Source organism: Chaetodon trifascialis, chromosome 5, assembly GCF_039877785.1.
Source record: "Chaetodon trifascialis isolate fChaTrf1 chromosome 5, fChaTrf1.hap1, whole genome shotgun sequence".
Classification (NCBI taxonomy): domain Eukaryota; kingdom Metazoa; phylum Chordata; class Actinopteri; order Chaetodontiformes; family Chaetodontidae; genus Chaetodon; species Chaetodon trifascialis.
Window position 1 is genome coordinate 18,849,867 of NC_092060.1, and position 16,937 is coordinate 18,866,803.

General features: G+C 43.6%; 1 protein-coding gene across 3 annotated transcripts in view; it reads left to right on the forward strand.

The window, feature by feature from the left end:
* The window catches only part of mid2 (midline 2), a 147,391-nt gene that overhangs the window by 66,505 nt on the left and 63,949 nt on the right, over positions 1-16,937 (forward strand). For all 3 annotated transcript variants that reach the window (XM_070962633.1, XM_070962634.1, XM_070962632.1), the window contains exon 2: positions 5,669-6,549. In XM_070962633.1, coding sequence (XP_070818734.1) covers positions 5,725-6,549 — 825 coding nt within the window. In that variant the 5' untranslated portion in view covers positions 5,669-5,724. The remainder of the gene's footprint in view (positions 1-5,668; positions 6,550-16,937) is intronic.

Consider the following 16,937-nt stretch of genomic DNA (forward strand, 5'->3'; position numbering starts at 1 on the left):
GTGTGTGTGTGTGTGTGTGTGTGTGTGTGTGTGTTCAGGTTAGGGATGCACATGTGGAAGTGAATGCATGCATGCACCCCTATGATCTGCCTTGCATTGAAGCATAGCCCTTCCTGGAAGTAATCTTTTATTCTGCTTTCCACCCAGGGAACAAGTCTATGTGATAGATGTCTAACATCTGGCTCTGGTTGCACCTCAGCAAGTCCTTCGTATCTTTGAAGTGAAATGCTTCCAGAAAAGAAAGTAGGATTCAGTGCTTGCGTCCAGTCAATGTTAGCACATTACACATTCTGTATTTTCAATTCATCAAAGCGTCAAGGTTTGAACAGATGTTCTATGTTAGATTACATTAGATCCCAGTCGAGGAAATGCCCTTCAAGATAGTAAGAAATACATCTCATTATTGAAAATGTACATCTATAAAATACATGCATAGACAAAACAATATTCAATAAATGTAATCCAAGATTTTGAACACTGAAAAAAATGTGCAAATGCAGGAACACCAACATGACTGACAGGGATACAAGCACTGTGAACTTGACAATGCTGCTTTGGAAAAATAAATGTAACTGCCGCAGTGAAAACACTCATATGTCTTTGGTTCAGAGGTCTAGAGGTGGTGATTCGTTGTACCATCATCCCAACATCATCAAGTGTCCATTAAGCTCCCATTCTGCCTCTGCAGCTGTGCCTCTACAATTCAGGGGGGAGCAATTTGGTTTTTACAAGTGGATTGTTTATACGAGGATAATCATCTTTGTTCCACAAATGCCTTTTCTTTTTTCCTGATGGAAGCGCCAACAAAGTGAATTTATACACTTACAGCCGTACAGTGCACCCAGAGGACTGTGACTCGCCTTTTAAATAAACACCCTCTTTTATTGGTTTGATGTTTGCAGCATTATGAAATGACAGAGACCGTGACTTCGCTGTTTTCTATTTTGGGGGATTCCCCAAGGTCAAGTGTCATAAACTGGTGCTGGAAATTATTACTGCAGCCACATTTATTGGATCTAATTGAGGCATAAAAGTACCACCATACACAGAGACACTAGATACAAATGCAGTCAGTCACTGGGTACGTGCATTGGGGTTGCAATGGGCTCATATTTTTTATTTACATACAGCTCTTCCCGCAATAATTATGAATATTTCCAGTTTATAAAATCTTCTTTAAACTTTTCAGATACATGATTGCATGCTGTGCCTCTCCATAAAGCTCATACAGGTCCAGGACAAAGCAAACGGCACAAAGGATTTTGACTTATCAAATAAAGGAGCTTATTCTGTGAGACAAAGCACATCAGTATTCTGTCTAAGTCTACATCTAACTTATCAAAGCCATTCATAGCAGCAACAGGGCTGACATAGCTCTCTGCTTATGGATGTGTCCTTGCACCTGTTCAGAGGATGTCGGCAGCGATAGTATAACCAGATTAGAATTCACAGTGTTTGAGCGTGTGTAGAAAAGAAAATTATTTATCCATCCCCACTTCAGAAAGACTATGAATCATCAATGATGTCCCTGTTTTTTTGTTTTTGTTTATTTTCATCTGTTCTGTGTGTGTGTGTGTGTGTGTGTGTGTGTGTGTGTGTGTGTGTGTGTGTGTGTGTGTGTGTGTGTGTGTGTGAGGGAGAGAGAGAGACCGTGTGTGACTGTGTGTGTGTGTTTTTCTTCAAGCACCAGCTCAAGCTGTTCCCCGTCCAGATGGGACACTTCACCTTAACAAGAATGGCAGATGAAGAGAGACAACGAGCCAGAAAGAGTTTGCACATGTAAATGTGCAGCTCTGGCTGTGTGTGTGTGTGTGTGTGTGTGTGCGTGTGTGTGTGCGCGTGTGTCTCCAGAACAAACGCCTTTACCATGAAGCTAGCGATTCAGTCCCTAAGTGGCTCCCATCATAGCCGGCACTGTTTCCCAAGAGTGACATAGCTAAAGCTTAATGGGCCTGGTGATGGTGTGTTAAAGCTTGGTGTTAATTATAACGCCACGCTCCATTAAACACAGTCACATTAACATCAGCATAAGCAGCACTGTTGAGCTCTGTCCTGGGGAATAACGTGCGACTGCTGAGTCAGTCAACATTTGAATTGGGACAGTTGCACAAATCCAGGATATGGATGCACTCAACTCAGTTGATATGATGGATTTAATAACTGAAAGTTTTGATTCTGTTTCAGTCTCTGTGTCTGTTTATTGCTCTCCTGTTATGATACTGTTGTCTTGACAGATGTACAGTCTCTCAGCGTATTTGCTGTGATGACATATGGTTTGTATCTGTGAGGGAACTGAGGGATTTGTGTGACTCCCTGTGTTTTATTTGTCAAATACTGATGAACAGAGAGGCAGGAGTTGTTGAAAATCCTTTTCTGGAGTGCAATAACAAAATATTGATTGACTGATATCTTCTGCTTGGCGATCATTTACGGCGCTGTGATGAAAAGACATGGTTGTTCTTTGCTGCTTCGGTTTCACCTGAATCCAGAGCAAAGTTCACACGGCCGTACAATGACCCGATGATCTTGAATCAATGTGTATCCTGAGAAGCTTAAAGAATGTGTGCCTTGTTTCCTGTTGTTGACATGTTTTACCTCTGAAACAGCGGTCACATGGAGCCGAACTGTTGGCTCAACCTAAAGCTGCTGAGAAAGAACTTAATCAATGTCCTTTTTTTGATTGTCTTGATTGAGAGTAGTTAAATTTTAATATTTCAAAGTTTTAAACAGCCGTTTCTCTTACCCACATCTGTCTTGGTGAATCAATTAACATATTTTTTTTCTAGCTGCCACTGAAAAATGTTGAAATAAATGAAAATTACAGACCCGTGGTTACATATAGTGTGAAAGTGTTGTGTGGAGAATCTCGATATATCTTTACCTTGAGTGAAAGTGGGAGTGGGGGGGTGGCCTTGCTCGTCATCCAAAGGTCTTGAAGGTTGTCCTGCCTCCACTCATCACCTCTCCCCACATCCTGTTTCCATCCCTCTACCCTTTGGCTTCCAACTATCTGATACAGTGGAGATAAATTAGGCCCATTGTTGGTGTGATGAAGCAGAACCTCATGCTTGCTCGCTCTGTGGTTGCTTGCTTGAACTCCCCCCCCCCCCCCCCCCCCCTTTATCCCTTACACAGCCAGGCAGTGTGATAACAACCACATAAAGCATCTGATAAATAGCAGCCAAGGTGAATATTGCAGGAGGACATTATGTGCATGTGCACACGCACAATACCTAAAACGTATACTCATATACAGCTTCACACACGCACACACACTAACTTATTTGCACACAATGCCCATTGCCTTTTATCAGCGTAATATCTGCATGATTGGCTGCGAGCGGTTATTTATTTCTTTTCCAGATAATGAATTTTGTAGCAAAGCTGCTGCATGCATATAACTACTTTCTTCAGCTGAGTGCCTTTCCCAAGCACTTAGCCGCTGCTCAAATCATGTTTGCTTTGAACCAGCCCAGTGTCTAGGCATGGATTCTGGTGCGGCAGAAGGGAGGAGACTTTTGTTAGTGTAAATGAGTTTGAGCCTTTGAGCTCTGTTTCTGTCTTTATATAGTCCTTTCTTCAGCTTGTGCTGAGATCATGGCTGGTTGTGTAATGCCGACTTGTCAGTGCAACTGAATTCACACTAGCAAGTCAGGGTAGTGGCACAAAACAATCAAGTGATTATACATGGGCTGTGGATGGCAGAGCTAAGTCAATTTACCTTAATATGAGCAATTAAATAGATTCAACAGAAGGACAATGAGATGCTTCAGCATGTTTTGACAACAAGCTGTGAATTTTATTTTCCATCTGGAGGCAGGCTTAACTGAGTAAGGTCATAGCTTCAGCACATTCGCCTGCTAAAGGTATAATACGCACAGTTAGTGGTGCTGCAGTTAAATGAATCAATTCGTTGAGTGACAGATCATTAACTGTCTTGATACTCAATCCTTTCTTTCTTTTTTCAAGCAAAAAGGTCAAACATTCTGTTTACCTTCTCAAATGTGATTCTTAAGCACCTGTCTCTAAATCTTAAACTTCTGGACTGCTGTCAGGTTGACTGAGGATATCATCATGAGATGAAGGCATCACCTCTGAGAAATTGTGAATGCCATTTTTTACAGATCTTTCAGGATTTTACTGAATAAACAATCAAAAAATAATTAAGACAACACAGTCTTTGGTGTCTGTAGAAAGAGCCGGCCAGGCCGAAATCCTGGGACGCTGAACAAAAAATGAAATAGCAGTTAGGCTGCATTTAAAGTTGCAATATGTTCAGAAATAGGTGTTAAACCTGGAATTCAGTCAGAAAACCAGGAGGCTGAATGCTCGATTACTGTATGAACTTACTGATAAGCACCCATTGTGGTCAATTGTGCTCACTCATTTCATGCTCAGCTCTTCTTCTCTTTGAAATTGTACCTTCAACCTTGGAGGAAGCCTCAGTGTCTGAGTGAGACTAAGTGACTCTCCTGTACCTTTCTCTTGAAAACATGTTTTCATGTCTTTTTATTGTCTGAACGCAGTCGTCTTTTTGTACACAACGATCTCAGCTTCGGAGAGGTCACTCACAGGAGTTTAAACCCTCTCCCAAAGGTGGAAAGCAGTCATAATGTGTAAAACCCAGTCATCAGTAAATGCGGCCTGACTTCCACAGAGGGAGACGAGGGCGGTCTTTCAGGAACAAGTTCACCTAATGAAATTGTCACTGTCAGCTATTGCGGGTCGTCCAGTTTAATACTGTAGTTTCACGCTGTCTGCTTTGTTTCTTTTAAAGGATAGGGGGCCTCTGCGAGCTGCACTCCTATGCCACTGAATCAGCACGTGTGGGGGAGGGTTATTGGCGATTTCTCATGTCAGTGGTTTTTAAGGCCACCCAGGGGAGACAGCTTGATATGCAGGCTGTGAGGTGCCGAGATTTGGAGGACTTGGAGAACACGGGGGAGGATCTGAAATCAATTTTCTTGTTTAGCTCAGGCCCTGTTCTCACTGTGCCACTTGAAATTGTTGTTGGCATCATGCTTTAAAAGTTGAAATGTCCTTGGAGCTAAGTTTGTATTGCTTGATAAGTCAAGCTGATGATCACAAAAGCCATAAAAAGTAGGCAAAGTGAGTGGCGAGCCGGAGAAGGAAAGATGGAAGTAAAGGTACAGAGGATGAATGAAGAGCTGAACCATGTCTGTCAGGGTGTTACAGAAATGCACAAGTCCTCTGTTTTACAAGTTCCTCCTTCTCTGTCCTCCTCTGCTGCTGTGCATCTGTCTGCGTTATTCTCTTCACTTCATTGATTTTTACTTCTTCCCAAGCAGTCAGCCAACGTCTCTTTCCTCCCTGTTTATCGTTCCTCTTCTTCTCAAATGGCTCCGCAGGAGGAATCATGCGTTAGAGGCTGCAACAAGGGGGCCCAGTTCACCATTGTGCACGCTGAGCGGCTGACGTGTAATAGCACAAGAAAATATGTATGTGGGTGATGTTTCTGCTGAATCTTCACAGGCCAGTCCTTCTAACCTGAAGCCAATAGTTCATGACTGATTCACTTCAGATCAGTAATGGGTGAATGGGCGGTTGCTGTTCTATTTAATAAGAAAACTTAAAGTGGAGGTTGCTAATTAGAGGCCTACTTATTTTGTAACTGGAAATACTGATACAGTTTTTCTTCTTCATGCAGGTAATTGGCCAGCTTCCGTGGGATTTGATGTCACCTTTAGATTGGTTCAACTGAAGATGGAAACACTGGAGTCTGAGCTGACCTGCCCGATCTGCCTGGAGTTGTTTGAAGACCCCCTGCTCTTGCCCTGTGCCCACAGCCTGTGCTTTAACTGCGCCCACCGCATCCTGGTGTCTCACTGCTCCACCAGCAAGCCCCTCGAATCCATCTCGGCCTTTCAGTGCCCCACTTGTCGTTACGTCATCACGCTGAATCACCGCGGCCTGGAGGGCCTCAAGCGCAATGTGACGCTGCAGAACATCATTGACCGCTTTCAAAAGGCCTCCCTTAGCGGCCCTAACTCCCCCACTGAGAGCCGGCGCCTGCAGCCGCAGCGGCCCTACACCGCCACCATTAGCGGAACAATAGCTGGAACTATTGGCGGCGGAGGAGGTGGCACGAGTGGAAGCAGCGCCCGCGGCAGCCCGGCCACTTCCAGCCACTCCCACCCGCACGCCAACCACACCAATCACGCCAATCACACCAACGCCAACCACAGCCCGGCTGTTGTTGCTAAAATGGATCCGCGCATCAGCTGCCAGTTCTGCGAGCAGGATCCGCCACGTGAGGCCGTCAAGACGTGTGTGACGTGCGAGGTATCGTACTGCGACCGCTGCCTGCGCGCCACACACCCCAACAAGAAGCCGTTCACCAGTCACCGACTGGTGGAGCCGGTGCCAGACACTCACATCCGCGGGCTGACCTGCCTGGAGCACGAGAATGAGAAGGTCAACATGTACTGCATGGTGGATGATCAGCTCATTTGCGCCCTCTGCAAGCTGGTGGGGCGCCACCGAGAGCACCAGGTGTCCTCACTCACTGAACGCTTTGATAAACTCAAGGTTAGTCCTCCCTGTCCTTTTCAGTTTACTAAGCATGCGATAAGGTCATATCAGCAACGATTTCTGCGCACTGCTCCTTTTTTAATGCTGTTTGACTTCTGGGTGACTGAAGCAAGGTAAGTCACCATCTGGAAGATTTGATTGAAAAAAACTGATGATTTACTGTTGAGCTTTCAAGCTATTGCCATTCTCACAAAGCGGTTCTCATATTAAAGCCTGCAACATTCATTATTTCTTTGTTTGCAGTTTGCCAAACAGCAAAATCTTTAATCCATCCATTCCTACCATGGGGATGTTCATTCTGTGTAATTCTGTTGACTATGAACTTTCGGTGCTGCCGCAGTTGCATCATACACTCTCACACCAGCCTTTGTTCAGCAAGAAGGACAGAAAGACAGATTGCAAACAGAAAGAGTGAGAGAGAAAGAGACAATTGGGATGTTGTGCTGGGGAGAAGGGCAGAGAGAGGCGGAGAGCAATAGGGAGGCCGTCATTATAATAGTCGATGAGCTGGCATTCCCCGTGGCCAGTGAGCTTTCATTGGCTCTGCGTGAAAGTCCAGGACTGCTGAATCAGGGTGAAAAACAACAGAGAGAGGCACTAGCTGGAGCTAATTCCACCACTAAAGACCGAAAGCAACTGGCCGCATCTGCTGGCCTAAAAACTTTGACCATGAGTGTGTCTGTCTTTTGTATGTGCCTCTTAATGGGGCGTTGTCCAAAAAAAGAGACATTATCATAGAAGTTTGCAGCGTAACTGACTTTACACGAGCATAAGTAAAATTTATAGGATATTAGTGTTGGATTATCATCTCATTCCATCTGTTCCCCCTAACTTGTTGTTTACTGGCCCAGAAGAACCGAGTTATGACTGTACTCTGCAAAGGCCTCATGCCTCCTTAGGCCTCTGCGAATGAGCATCCTAATTGCTACAATAAACCAATTAACAGAATAATTCTGTGTACCAGAGGTGGTCCCTGCACTGACACAATGCTCAAGCAAAGTTTGTGTACTGGGGCATAATACAACAGTGATAATAGCAAATACGGCTTGATTCTCTTTGTTTTCTGTAATAGTGTGTAAATATGTGCCTGTACAGATAGTGAAACCAAAAGCAAAAGCTTAATCTGTGCTTGTCAAGAGACTGAAATTCACATTTTGCCCAGACATGAATTTTAAATGGCATTCTCCAGCCTCTGGTATTTGCCCTGTAGCCTGGTAGAGATAGCTTCACGGCCACTATCTGAAGATGTGATGGGTGAAAGCTACAGATGCTCTGCGTTTTGTGCAAGAGGAAGCACTGCAGAGGCTCCTTGATTTACTCTAACATTATGTAAATTATGTTCATTTTAAGAACGAATCTCCTATGTGGAGGCATAATGTAAATCTCCAAAGTCATCTAGATTTAGGTTCCATTGATGTTTTCTGACCTCAGGGTGCATTGCAGTGGTCTGATTGTGTCAGGTGAATGGCACTGTGTAGCCCAAGGAGAGAAATGAGGAAAGCACTACACCAGGAGTATTTATCTGTAGTAAGGGGCATGTTTGTTGGATTGTGTTCTCAAAGAAAGTGCATTTTAATGTCCCCACATTTTGTCACTCAACATTACAAAAGTGCAGTTGTAAAAAAATACACTTGCAACGTTTCTAGAGACATTGTTAACATTCCAAGTGCAACAAAAATCCATTTCATTGGGTCTGAAGGTGGACAACAACAACAGCAGTGATGTTCTCAGCAGCATAAAACACCGGTTTTATTTCAGTTAAAATGCAGTCTCACATGCTGTATTATTGATGATTTGTGCTACCAAAACTGTGGCTCTTACTTTCAGCTTTGCGCCAACATGTCAGCGAAATTCCACCTGCTCAGCACCTCTCAACGTGTTAACCCACAGTTTACTTTCACGAGCACATACCCTTTTTTCTACACACACTCCTCCTCTTTCTGCCACCACATTCTCTGCAGACTGAAGGAGAGTTTACTGTAAGTAGCTAGCTCTCCCCCTCCTTTCCTCTCCACTTCATGGCTGGCTGTGGTTCTTTTGAACGTTTCCCAGCCAAGGCTTTGAACTTTCTTGACTTTGAAATCCTCCATCTACCCTAAATCTGGGAGGAGACCAGCCCCAGTCCAAGCTCCAGCTCAGCTCACCAGTGGCAGTGGCAGTGGCAGCTAACTTATAATCTTCTTCTCACTCGTGGTGAGGCAGAGGGGAGGAAGTCCTATTTGTGCATAGCTAATCATGGAAGATGTAGGTCAATAAGGGGTTTGTGTGCTGCACTGCCTTCACCTCTGTTTCTCTGTCAGTGAAAGACTGATATTCTGGTTTTCTGCAATGCCCACTCAGCTTTTATTGGCAGCTAGTCAATACCACTAAATAATTGCACTCAGTATTCTCAGTTTGGCCCCTTCCTCCCTCTGTATGATCTCTGACCTCTCGATTCCCCGTCACATTATTTCCTCTGTCTGCTGTGTATGCTGGGAGCGATTCTGTCACGAAATGATGTCTCTCACACTGAGGGAAAGGTAAGCTTCCCCTGGGCAAGGAGGGTGGATATTTCAGGAGAGAAAATGCCAACAAGTGCCAGCGCTGTAAAAGACAGAACGTGGCACAGCTGAAACTGCAGGGAAGTGAGTTAATTCCCCGGGCAGCTGTTAAGCAGAGCTCTTTGCACAGAAGCAGAGACATTTGTGTCTTATAATCGGCAGACCTTGGTTATAGTGTTTTACTTTGACAGTCTTGAAAGACTGCAGTTTAAAGGTACTCCACTCTAGATTTGTATTTGTTTTTACACAATCAAGATTCACTAAAAAGAACACTTTCAGCTGGGATACAGTCTGTTGGAGCAGTGAATGTTTCATCACCTGCTTCTTTGGAAGTGTGTATTGCAGGCTCATTAGAGTGTAATTTAGGCAAATTTTGCAGCAGCCTAACATCCTCTTGCACGGGCAGGGTAGACAGAGTTAAGAAGCTGATGTTGTGTGCTCTCAGCAGAGTATTTTAGTCTGCCATGAGTGATGTAACACTGGAGAGGGAAAATTTTAAACCCAATCATGGCTGACTTGGCGAGGTGAATGGGCTTGCTTTGACAGAGTATGCAGGTATCCTGACACCACAAGAGGGGGGAATTATGTAGCTGCTGTCTTAAAGAATTAAAACAGGTGACTGTTGCAAAGAGGACAGAGAGAACTGTCAATCCTGGAACTGAGCACTACACACAGTGTTTTCAGAAGTCCTTTAGGTGTCTCCATCTATGTCTGCATCTATGTGATGAAGGAATTTGAGGAAATGTGTTTATTCTTGCCCAGAGTTGAATGAGAATATTTCTCTTATCTGTGTGGTAAAAATGTAGCTGCAGCCAGCAGCCAGTTAGCTTAGCTTATTTAGCTTTAGACGTGGCTGGAAGCAGTTGGCAGGCAACCAGTGGCCACACCAGAAAGTTGCGGGCAAAGAAGTAGTCCTACACAAAGCTTACCATAAAACAGCAAATTAACCATTTTACACTTTGGTTTTTGTGCAGATTAAACAAATGAGATATCCTTTAGAGCGGGGGTGGGCAAACTGTTCCACAAAGGGCCGCTGTGGCTGCAGGTTTTCTTTCCAACCAATCAAGAGCTCACAGTTTGACCAATCAGCTGTCTGAAGAGTGAGATCAGTTGATTGAATGAGTCAAGTCTGGTGTGCTGCTGCTTGGTTGGAAAGAAGACCTGCAGCCACAGCGGCCCTTTGTGGAACAGTTTGCCCACCCCTGCTTTAGAGGTAGGCTAGCTGTTGTCCCCTGTTTCCAGTCTGCTAAGCTAAGCTAACCGGCTGCTGGCTCCAGCTTCATTTTTACTGTACAGATATCATTTATCTTATCTAACTCTTGATAAGAAAGGAAATGACTCATTCATTCATTCTTTTGGCGATTAAGGGCTTATCTGCCCTTTTCTTGATCATTTACGTCACACTCGCAATTTTACTTAATTTTGTTGTTTGCTATGCGTCTCTCTGTGTTTTCCTTCAGTCTGCTCTTTCAAGAGACTTTGTATAGTGACCTTGCAGCCCTTGTGCCGACATGTTTGCGTGTACGTGAATGTGTCTGTGTTTAACTCACTTGCTGGCTGGCACCTAAAGAACACACAGTGGTCAATGTTTGATTAAAGGAAGACTCCTGAATAGAAATAAGTCATAACGGAGAAGTCAAAAGAAGAGGAAAGAGACAGCAAGGACAAAGGCTGAAGGACAAATGGACTGATAAATGGATCACATCACAAAGATTTGTGATGTGATCCATTTTCTGTTCTCCTCTTGCATTACTGGCAGTTAATTTACTGACTCTAAGGCTCTGGAGGGTTTGAAGTGTGTGTGTGCTTTAGCGTCAACTGCTAATGAGCTGACATGGAGGCAAAGCCTATAGCAGAGCTGCTGACATTTGTGACACTCAGAGCGACACTTGAAATAAGCAGCAGATAAACTTAAAGACTCCGGATCTCCAACTCTTGGTGGCGTCACACGTGCACCAACCCTACGGCAACGGGATTTGTCTTCGCATGTGCTTGTGTGTCCCCGAGGTCTTGACAGGTCTCACGCATGCTTGTACTAGATGATGGTCTGTTATGTGCATGAGAAGAATGAAGAAATATGCAAAGCATTTCCAAGCGATTATTGGATTAATTCCTGTTTTGGAAGAGGCAAGTCATAGCATACTGACACCACCGTCTGCTCCCCTCTCCTCTCCGCCTTTTTGCTCTGAAACTCTCCCCCTCTTCATTTCCTTCACTCCCTCCAGCCCTGCTTCTTTCCCTTTATCCCCACCGATTTCTTCCTTCACCCCCCTCACCCCACATATCTTCTACTTTTCCCTCATCTAAGCTCCTTAAGGCACTGTCTAACTCTTTTCTGCACGATGTGTGCATCACGTCTGCTCCTGCTGCTGACTCCACTCCTGCTGTATTTACACCCATTTGATTTGCTCAATCCAGAGGCGAGCTTGTGCACGTGCACTCGGGCAGCACACGCACAGACACACAAATTCATGCGCATTTAATCGCATCCACGCCCACGAACACACTTGTACTCACCGACTCTCTTTTCACACAGGCTGATATACAAAATGGAGTTCAGTTCACCTAATCTGATTCCACACCAAACACTGACAGCAGTGATTTTAAGAGGAAATTAAAAGGCTGCAGTGTCAAGCACTCAACCAGGCTGAATTCTTCATGCACTCCCAACTCTTACTTTGTCATACACTCGTAATGTTCTCATACTTCTTCTCTGGTACATGGACTCCCACTCTCGGCTGCTGTCCTCCCTCTCTGACACTATATTCCTCTCACTGTCTCTGTTCTGCATGCAAGCACACAAACATCATCCTTCCCACCTGCTTTCTGTCACTCCGTTTCTCTCTCTCCTCCCTCTACCTCATTTGGCCCCTGGCCAGTCTGTCTAGTTTTTAGGTAACACCACTCCTCTCCGCCCGCAGTCGCCCACAAACCCACATGCACTGCAGCAGCATATTGCTGGTGAGAGGAGCCCCACAGCCCTCCAGTGTGTTTGCGTGTAGGAGGGTATATGATTGCCTTCAAATATGTGTGCCCGTGTGCGGTATTTACAGGTGTGTGTGGCTGCGAGCTGATGTGGGTGTGCATGTGAGCCGAAGCAGATGCTATTAGGTCTGACATGTGTGGAGTGATTGGGAGCTGAGTGTGTGATGCCAGGGGAAATCATGGCTCTATCTGGAGAACAGTGTGAGATGGAGCACACTTAGTCATGCTGACGGAACCACCAAAGATGTAGAAAGCATGAACGTGCGTGTTTGCGCATGAGCAAGTGCATATTATACCTGCCCTGTCAATGCATCATGCATGTGTTGTGAAAATATGTCATGCCAGTCCATCACAGAATTTAGTGGGTCATGAAAAAAAGAAAGCTTATCAAATCACTGCCAGCCTCTGCATTAAGCATATGCACAATTTATGCTGAAAGGAAATGGAAAGCTTTTAAGAGCTTTGGTGTCAGCGGTGATACAATGCAATGCAGAAAGAGGGATATAACCGATATTAGACATCTCTGAGTTTTGTGTGTATGTTGGAGAGTGATGTACAAGTGTATTCCCATTTATCCATTATCCAATGACGCGTCTCCTCACTTTCCCTCCATACACTGAGACCAGGGCTCACTTGTGTAACTTGATCCTTGTTATTCTCAGTGCAGGCAGTACAGGATACTCCTGAGGGGTATATCAGCCAATCAGTGCTGCTCATCGTGGTTCATGGTTCAGCTAAACTATCTGTAAAGTCCACAATTACGCAGTTTTCTCTGTAATGTACACCTATTTTGAATATCTTGTTTATTTAAAATTACATTTTTTTCCCACAGGCCTTCCTATCATGAAATAAATGTCCTTTCTCCCCAAAGCTTCAGGAATTTCCTTATCTCTGGAGTTTTAGAGTCCAGTGCTCTAAATATTGTCTTAGGAGATTTCTTATGCGTCCAAAGATAAAGCTCCTGTGAAAACTGTGCTTGATTTTTTTCTGTAGCATGAAATTGGTCAACTTGAATATCAACAGAAAATACTAAGGACGTTCATCCTCAGCCTGTATCCCAGTATTTGCCTTCTAAATCCATGCTGGTTGAACCCTGCTCGATTTTCCATCCCGTCTTTCTCTTTCATCTGCTTTTTTGCCACCTCTTTTTTTTTTTTTTTTTTTTTACAAGGCTTAAAACTAGAATTCAGGCACTTGAAGGCTTGTGCTGTGTGTATTTTTGCGTAAAGCTGTAAGAAGCTGCCAACATAGCAAAGCTTTGCTGAGCCCTGACACTTTGGACACTCAAGGCGAATCATTTTAACTAAGCAGCTGATAAATAATTTTTGGGATCTCTTCACATAGAAATATGTATGCTTACAATGCATTTCATGTGTGAAAGAAAGAGTACTGTGTATGTTGTCTGTTCTGTGTGTTTTTTTCTTTACAGTAGCTGCATTTGCTTATATACAACGTGTCACAATGCATGGCAGATCATAAACTCATTACTATTTATGTATTTTAGTAAGATGGCTGGCAGCTACACACCACAACATAAGAGGATTTGCACATTAATCAACAGTGGAAACTCATCTCACTATGCTGATGTTATTTTCCACTGGCTTCCAAGCATTTTGATTCCAACCTTTCATATAGAGCCACATTAGTGCCTGCAATATCTGATGAGTAAGCACTTCCTCGTATTAATCTGCAACAATCCGTGGCACAGATCACATTTATATGAGGGGAAGGGAGGGCTCAGTTTGAGGAAACTGATGACACATGCAGTCTATGAGCATGAGGCTTGATTTAAGAAATTATATTTCAGTGTCTCTCTGGGGGATTTGTAAAAATTGTAAAGGCTCTATAAAATCTACACATTTTAATCAAACTTTTCGGTCAGAAGGATAAATCACAGGTGCCTGGGCCTGCAGAAGCTGTTTTGGTTTGTGGCTCAGCGACAGTGGTCAAGACAATGAAGCACAACAGGAAAATTTATACTGAGTCTGGAATGTCAGTCAGTGTCCAAGTTCCGAATTCCTTGATCCCATGCACACACACATACACAGAAGTATGAGTGTGTGCATGTGCATGTCTACGCGCAAAGGCTGAAGGCACACTGAGTGACTGTTGTCTCCTTCGTAGCATGTTTGTGCACACGCTTCCTTTTCGTGGGTGCTGTGTGCGTGATGGATTCTTCGTTCTGCTGTGAGGCTGCCAGGCAGGAACAGTGTGTCGCCACTGGGAAGATACTTAGTTTGAACTAATGACACCAGTGTGAGATGAACAGCACGTCTTCACTGGCCTGAGGACAACAGGGACCTGAGCTTCATCCACAAACTTAAAATAGCTGAGTGTTTAGTGTTCTCTGAGCTGCACCCAGGGAATAATAACCATAGCTTAATAACAGTTTTGAGCCTTGAATCATCTGTATTATTTTCCTAGATATTCAGCCTATAACCACAGTCATTTTAATAAAAGAATTATTCATCCGTAATGTCCTTTTTGCCAAAGTGCCTAAATTGAATATGCACTGCTTGGCTGTTTAAGTGTACATTTAACATTGCTTTAATTAATATTTTTACATTAACCATAGATAAAATGACTGTATAATGTGAAAGGCGTCACATACAAATCCACAGAGCGCTACTGCCTGAGTCTGCAGCTCCCCTCAGCTCTGTGGAGTGTCTTTCAGCTCACTGTTTTGGTTGATTCTCACTGCTCTCATCACGGTAGCGACTAGCTGGTGAACACAGTTGGGTATTAAGCAGCTAAAGAGCAAGATATTTGCCTCGGGAGTGGGTGGAGACCAAAACAGAGGATTGATGTCAAGCTGTCTGTGTCTGCTAGATGCAAAAATGGGCAACTGTTTGCTACACGGCCACCATTCGAACTTTATAAGCTGGTAATATATCAGTGTTGTGTTTACATCGTCCATTAAGAAGGTTTAATGATTTGGTTACAATAGAAGCTAGCTTACTCTTACGCTTTTGCTTGCTCATCTTGACATTCATTGAGAGGAACTCTCAAATTAGGTCATAAACTCTAAAATTTTTGGGTTTCTTGGTGTTTTGGATTCAATGTAGGTACAGGGGTGAGCTAGGTAGACTGCAGCTGATAACCAGTAGCAAAATGAGCCTCGTTTGCAACAAGGTTTTTGACTCAGAAATACATCATTTTACTTTTTGAGAGTCACCTCTTATCGTACATTCCCATTCTAGGCTGCTTTTCCTTTTTTGAAGGCAGTGACTCTGTCCTCTTCAGCTTTGGCTTCAAGACAGTTTCCTTTTTAGCAGGTTTCACTGTGGAAAATGTAACACACATCAACTCCCTTTCAGTACAGAACTGAGGAAATCAGTGACACTGGGTGTGATGAGTAGCCAACGACCAAACCTGGATGTAGTCCATAATATGCACAGCTGCTTAAGTTAGTGAGAAAACAATCATGCCTATCTGGTTACAGTCACACTCAACTGAGCGTCATCTCATAAATTCTCATATGTTTTTGTAATTTTGCCTTTGGTGTCACTGGAGCTGCATTTCTTCCACTTCCGGAAGACTACAGATTTCAACCACTTAAGCAGTCCCACTGGAGATACAGCAAAAAATAACTTCTCTGTGAAGGCCAGTCAATCAGGAATCAGTTGGCTTAGTTCAAAAATCACAAGTGGTAGGAGAGAAAAAACAAGTGAAATATGGGAGAGGAGTTGATCAAAAAGGAATATTGGCAGGTAAACTGATGAAGTTCTTTGAAAAAGCCTCAACTGTTTTCATTGTTATCTGTGGATCTCTCCGTGGGATTCATTGTTTGATAGTTTGATCTCATTCCAGCTGTATAACAGCACCAGACAAATGGATAAAATGCTGAAAAAGGCAGACATGGTGAAGAAAGTGGTCAACTAAAGGCACATTAGGCAATCCAAATTGTTCTTTAATTAAAGCATTATGCCTCATCCTGTATATGTAATGTAACATATCTCTATGACATAATGTTATTCCCATCCTTTTTTCACTACTATAGCCCTAATGAGAAAGAGACTTAACTCCTTTGCTCATCTTTAGGGAAGGGCAAAGTCCTAGAAATGGATTTCTAAGCTTGCATGTGTTGTTTTGGCTTCTTGGGAGAATTTCAGTCTCCCACACTGTTCTCAAGCATCCCGCCCTGTCTCAGACACAGCTGTCCTGGACAGAGACGTTCCTCAGTGCATTCCTTTCCCATGAACCTCTCGCCTCCTGAAACATGCACGCGCGCTCTCACCATGAGCACCATTAACACAGTGACACTGACACACATGTAGCGTAAGAAGCGAGGAAGTGCTGCGTATAACACGCATGCAGACCTAAAACACAGACCGCCTGCAATGTTGATGCTCTGATAGCATGGACCAGAGTAAACTAAACTTTTAAATATATTTTGAATTGATGTGTATTTTAAGCTGTTATATTTGCTTTGTTTGTGTCATTAAGCATTCATTTAAGAACCATGAGAATAGTTTATTTTCTGAATGTCAATTTCCAATTCTAATTACCCCTCTTCGACAATTATTATGTTCCAGAAAGGTCCATATTGAAGCTGAACCAGAAACTAAAAATCAATCTGTCTATAAAATGCAACCATTATTTTTGGCACAATTATCAAAATGGACTTGTGTGCGTTTAGCTCATACATTTAAAATAGTCTCTGCTTCTCTTGCGTCGAGCAGTTAAAGGCTGTGTTTCTCCACAGCGTGAACTCTTGACCACATGTGAACCTGCATCTCCTCAGAGGGGCACCAGACATCCAGCAGTCAGCCTGAGCTCGAGTGTTAGTCCAGGAAGTTATTTAGGTTTACAAGATTTTGGACAGAATTCTCCCTCAGGAGCCGAATAGAGAGGAGCAGC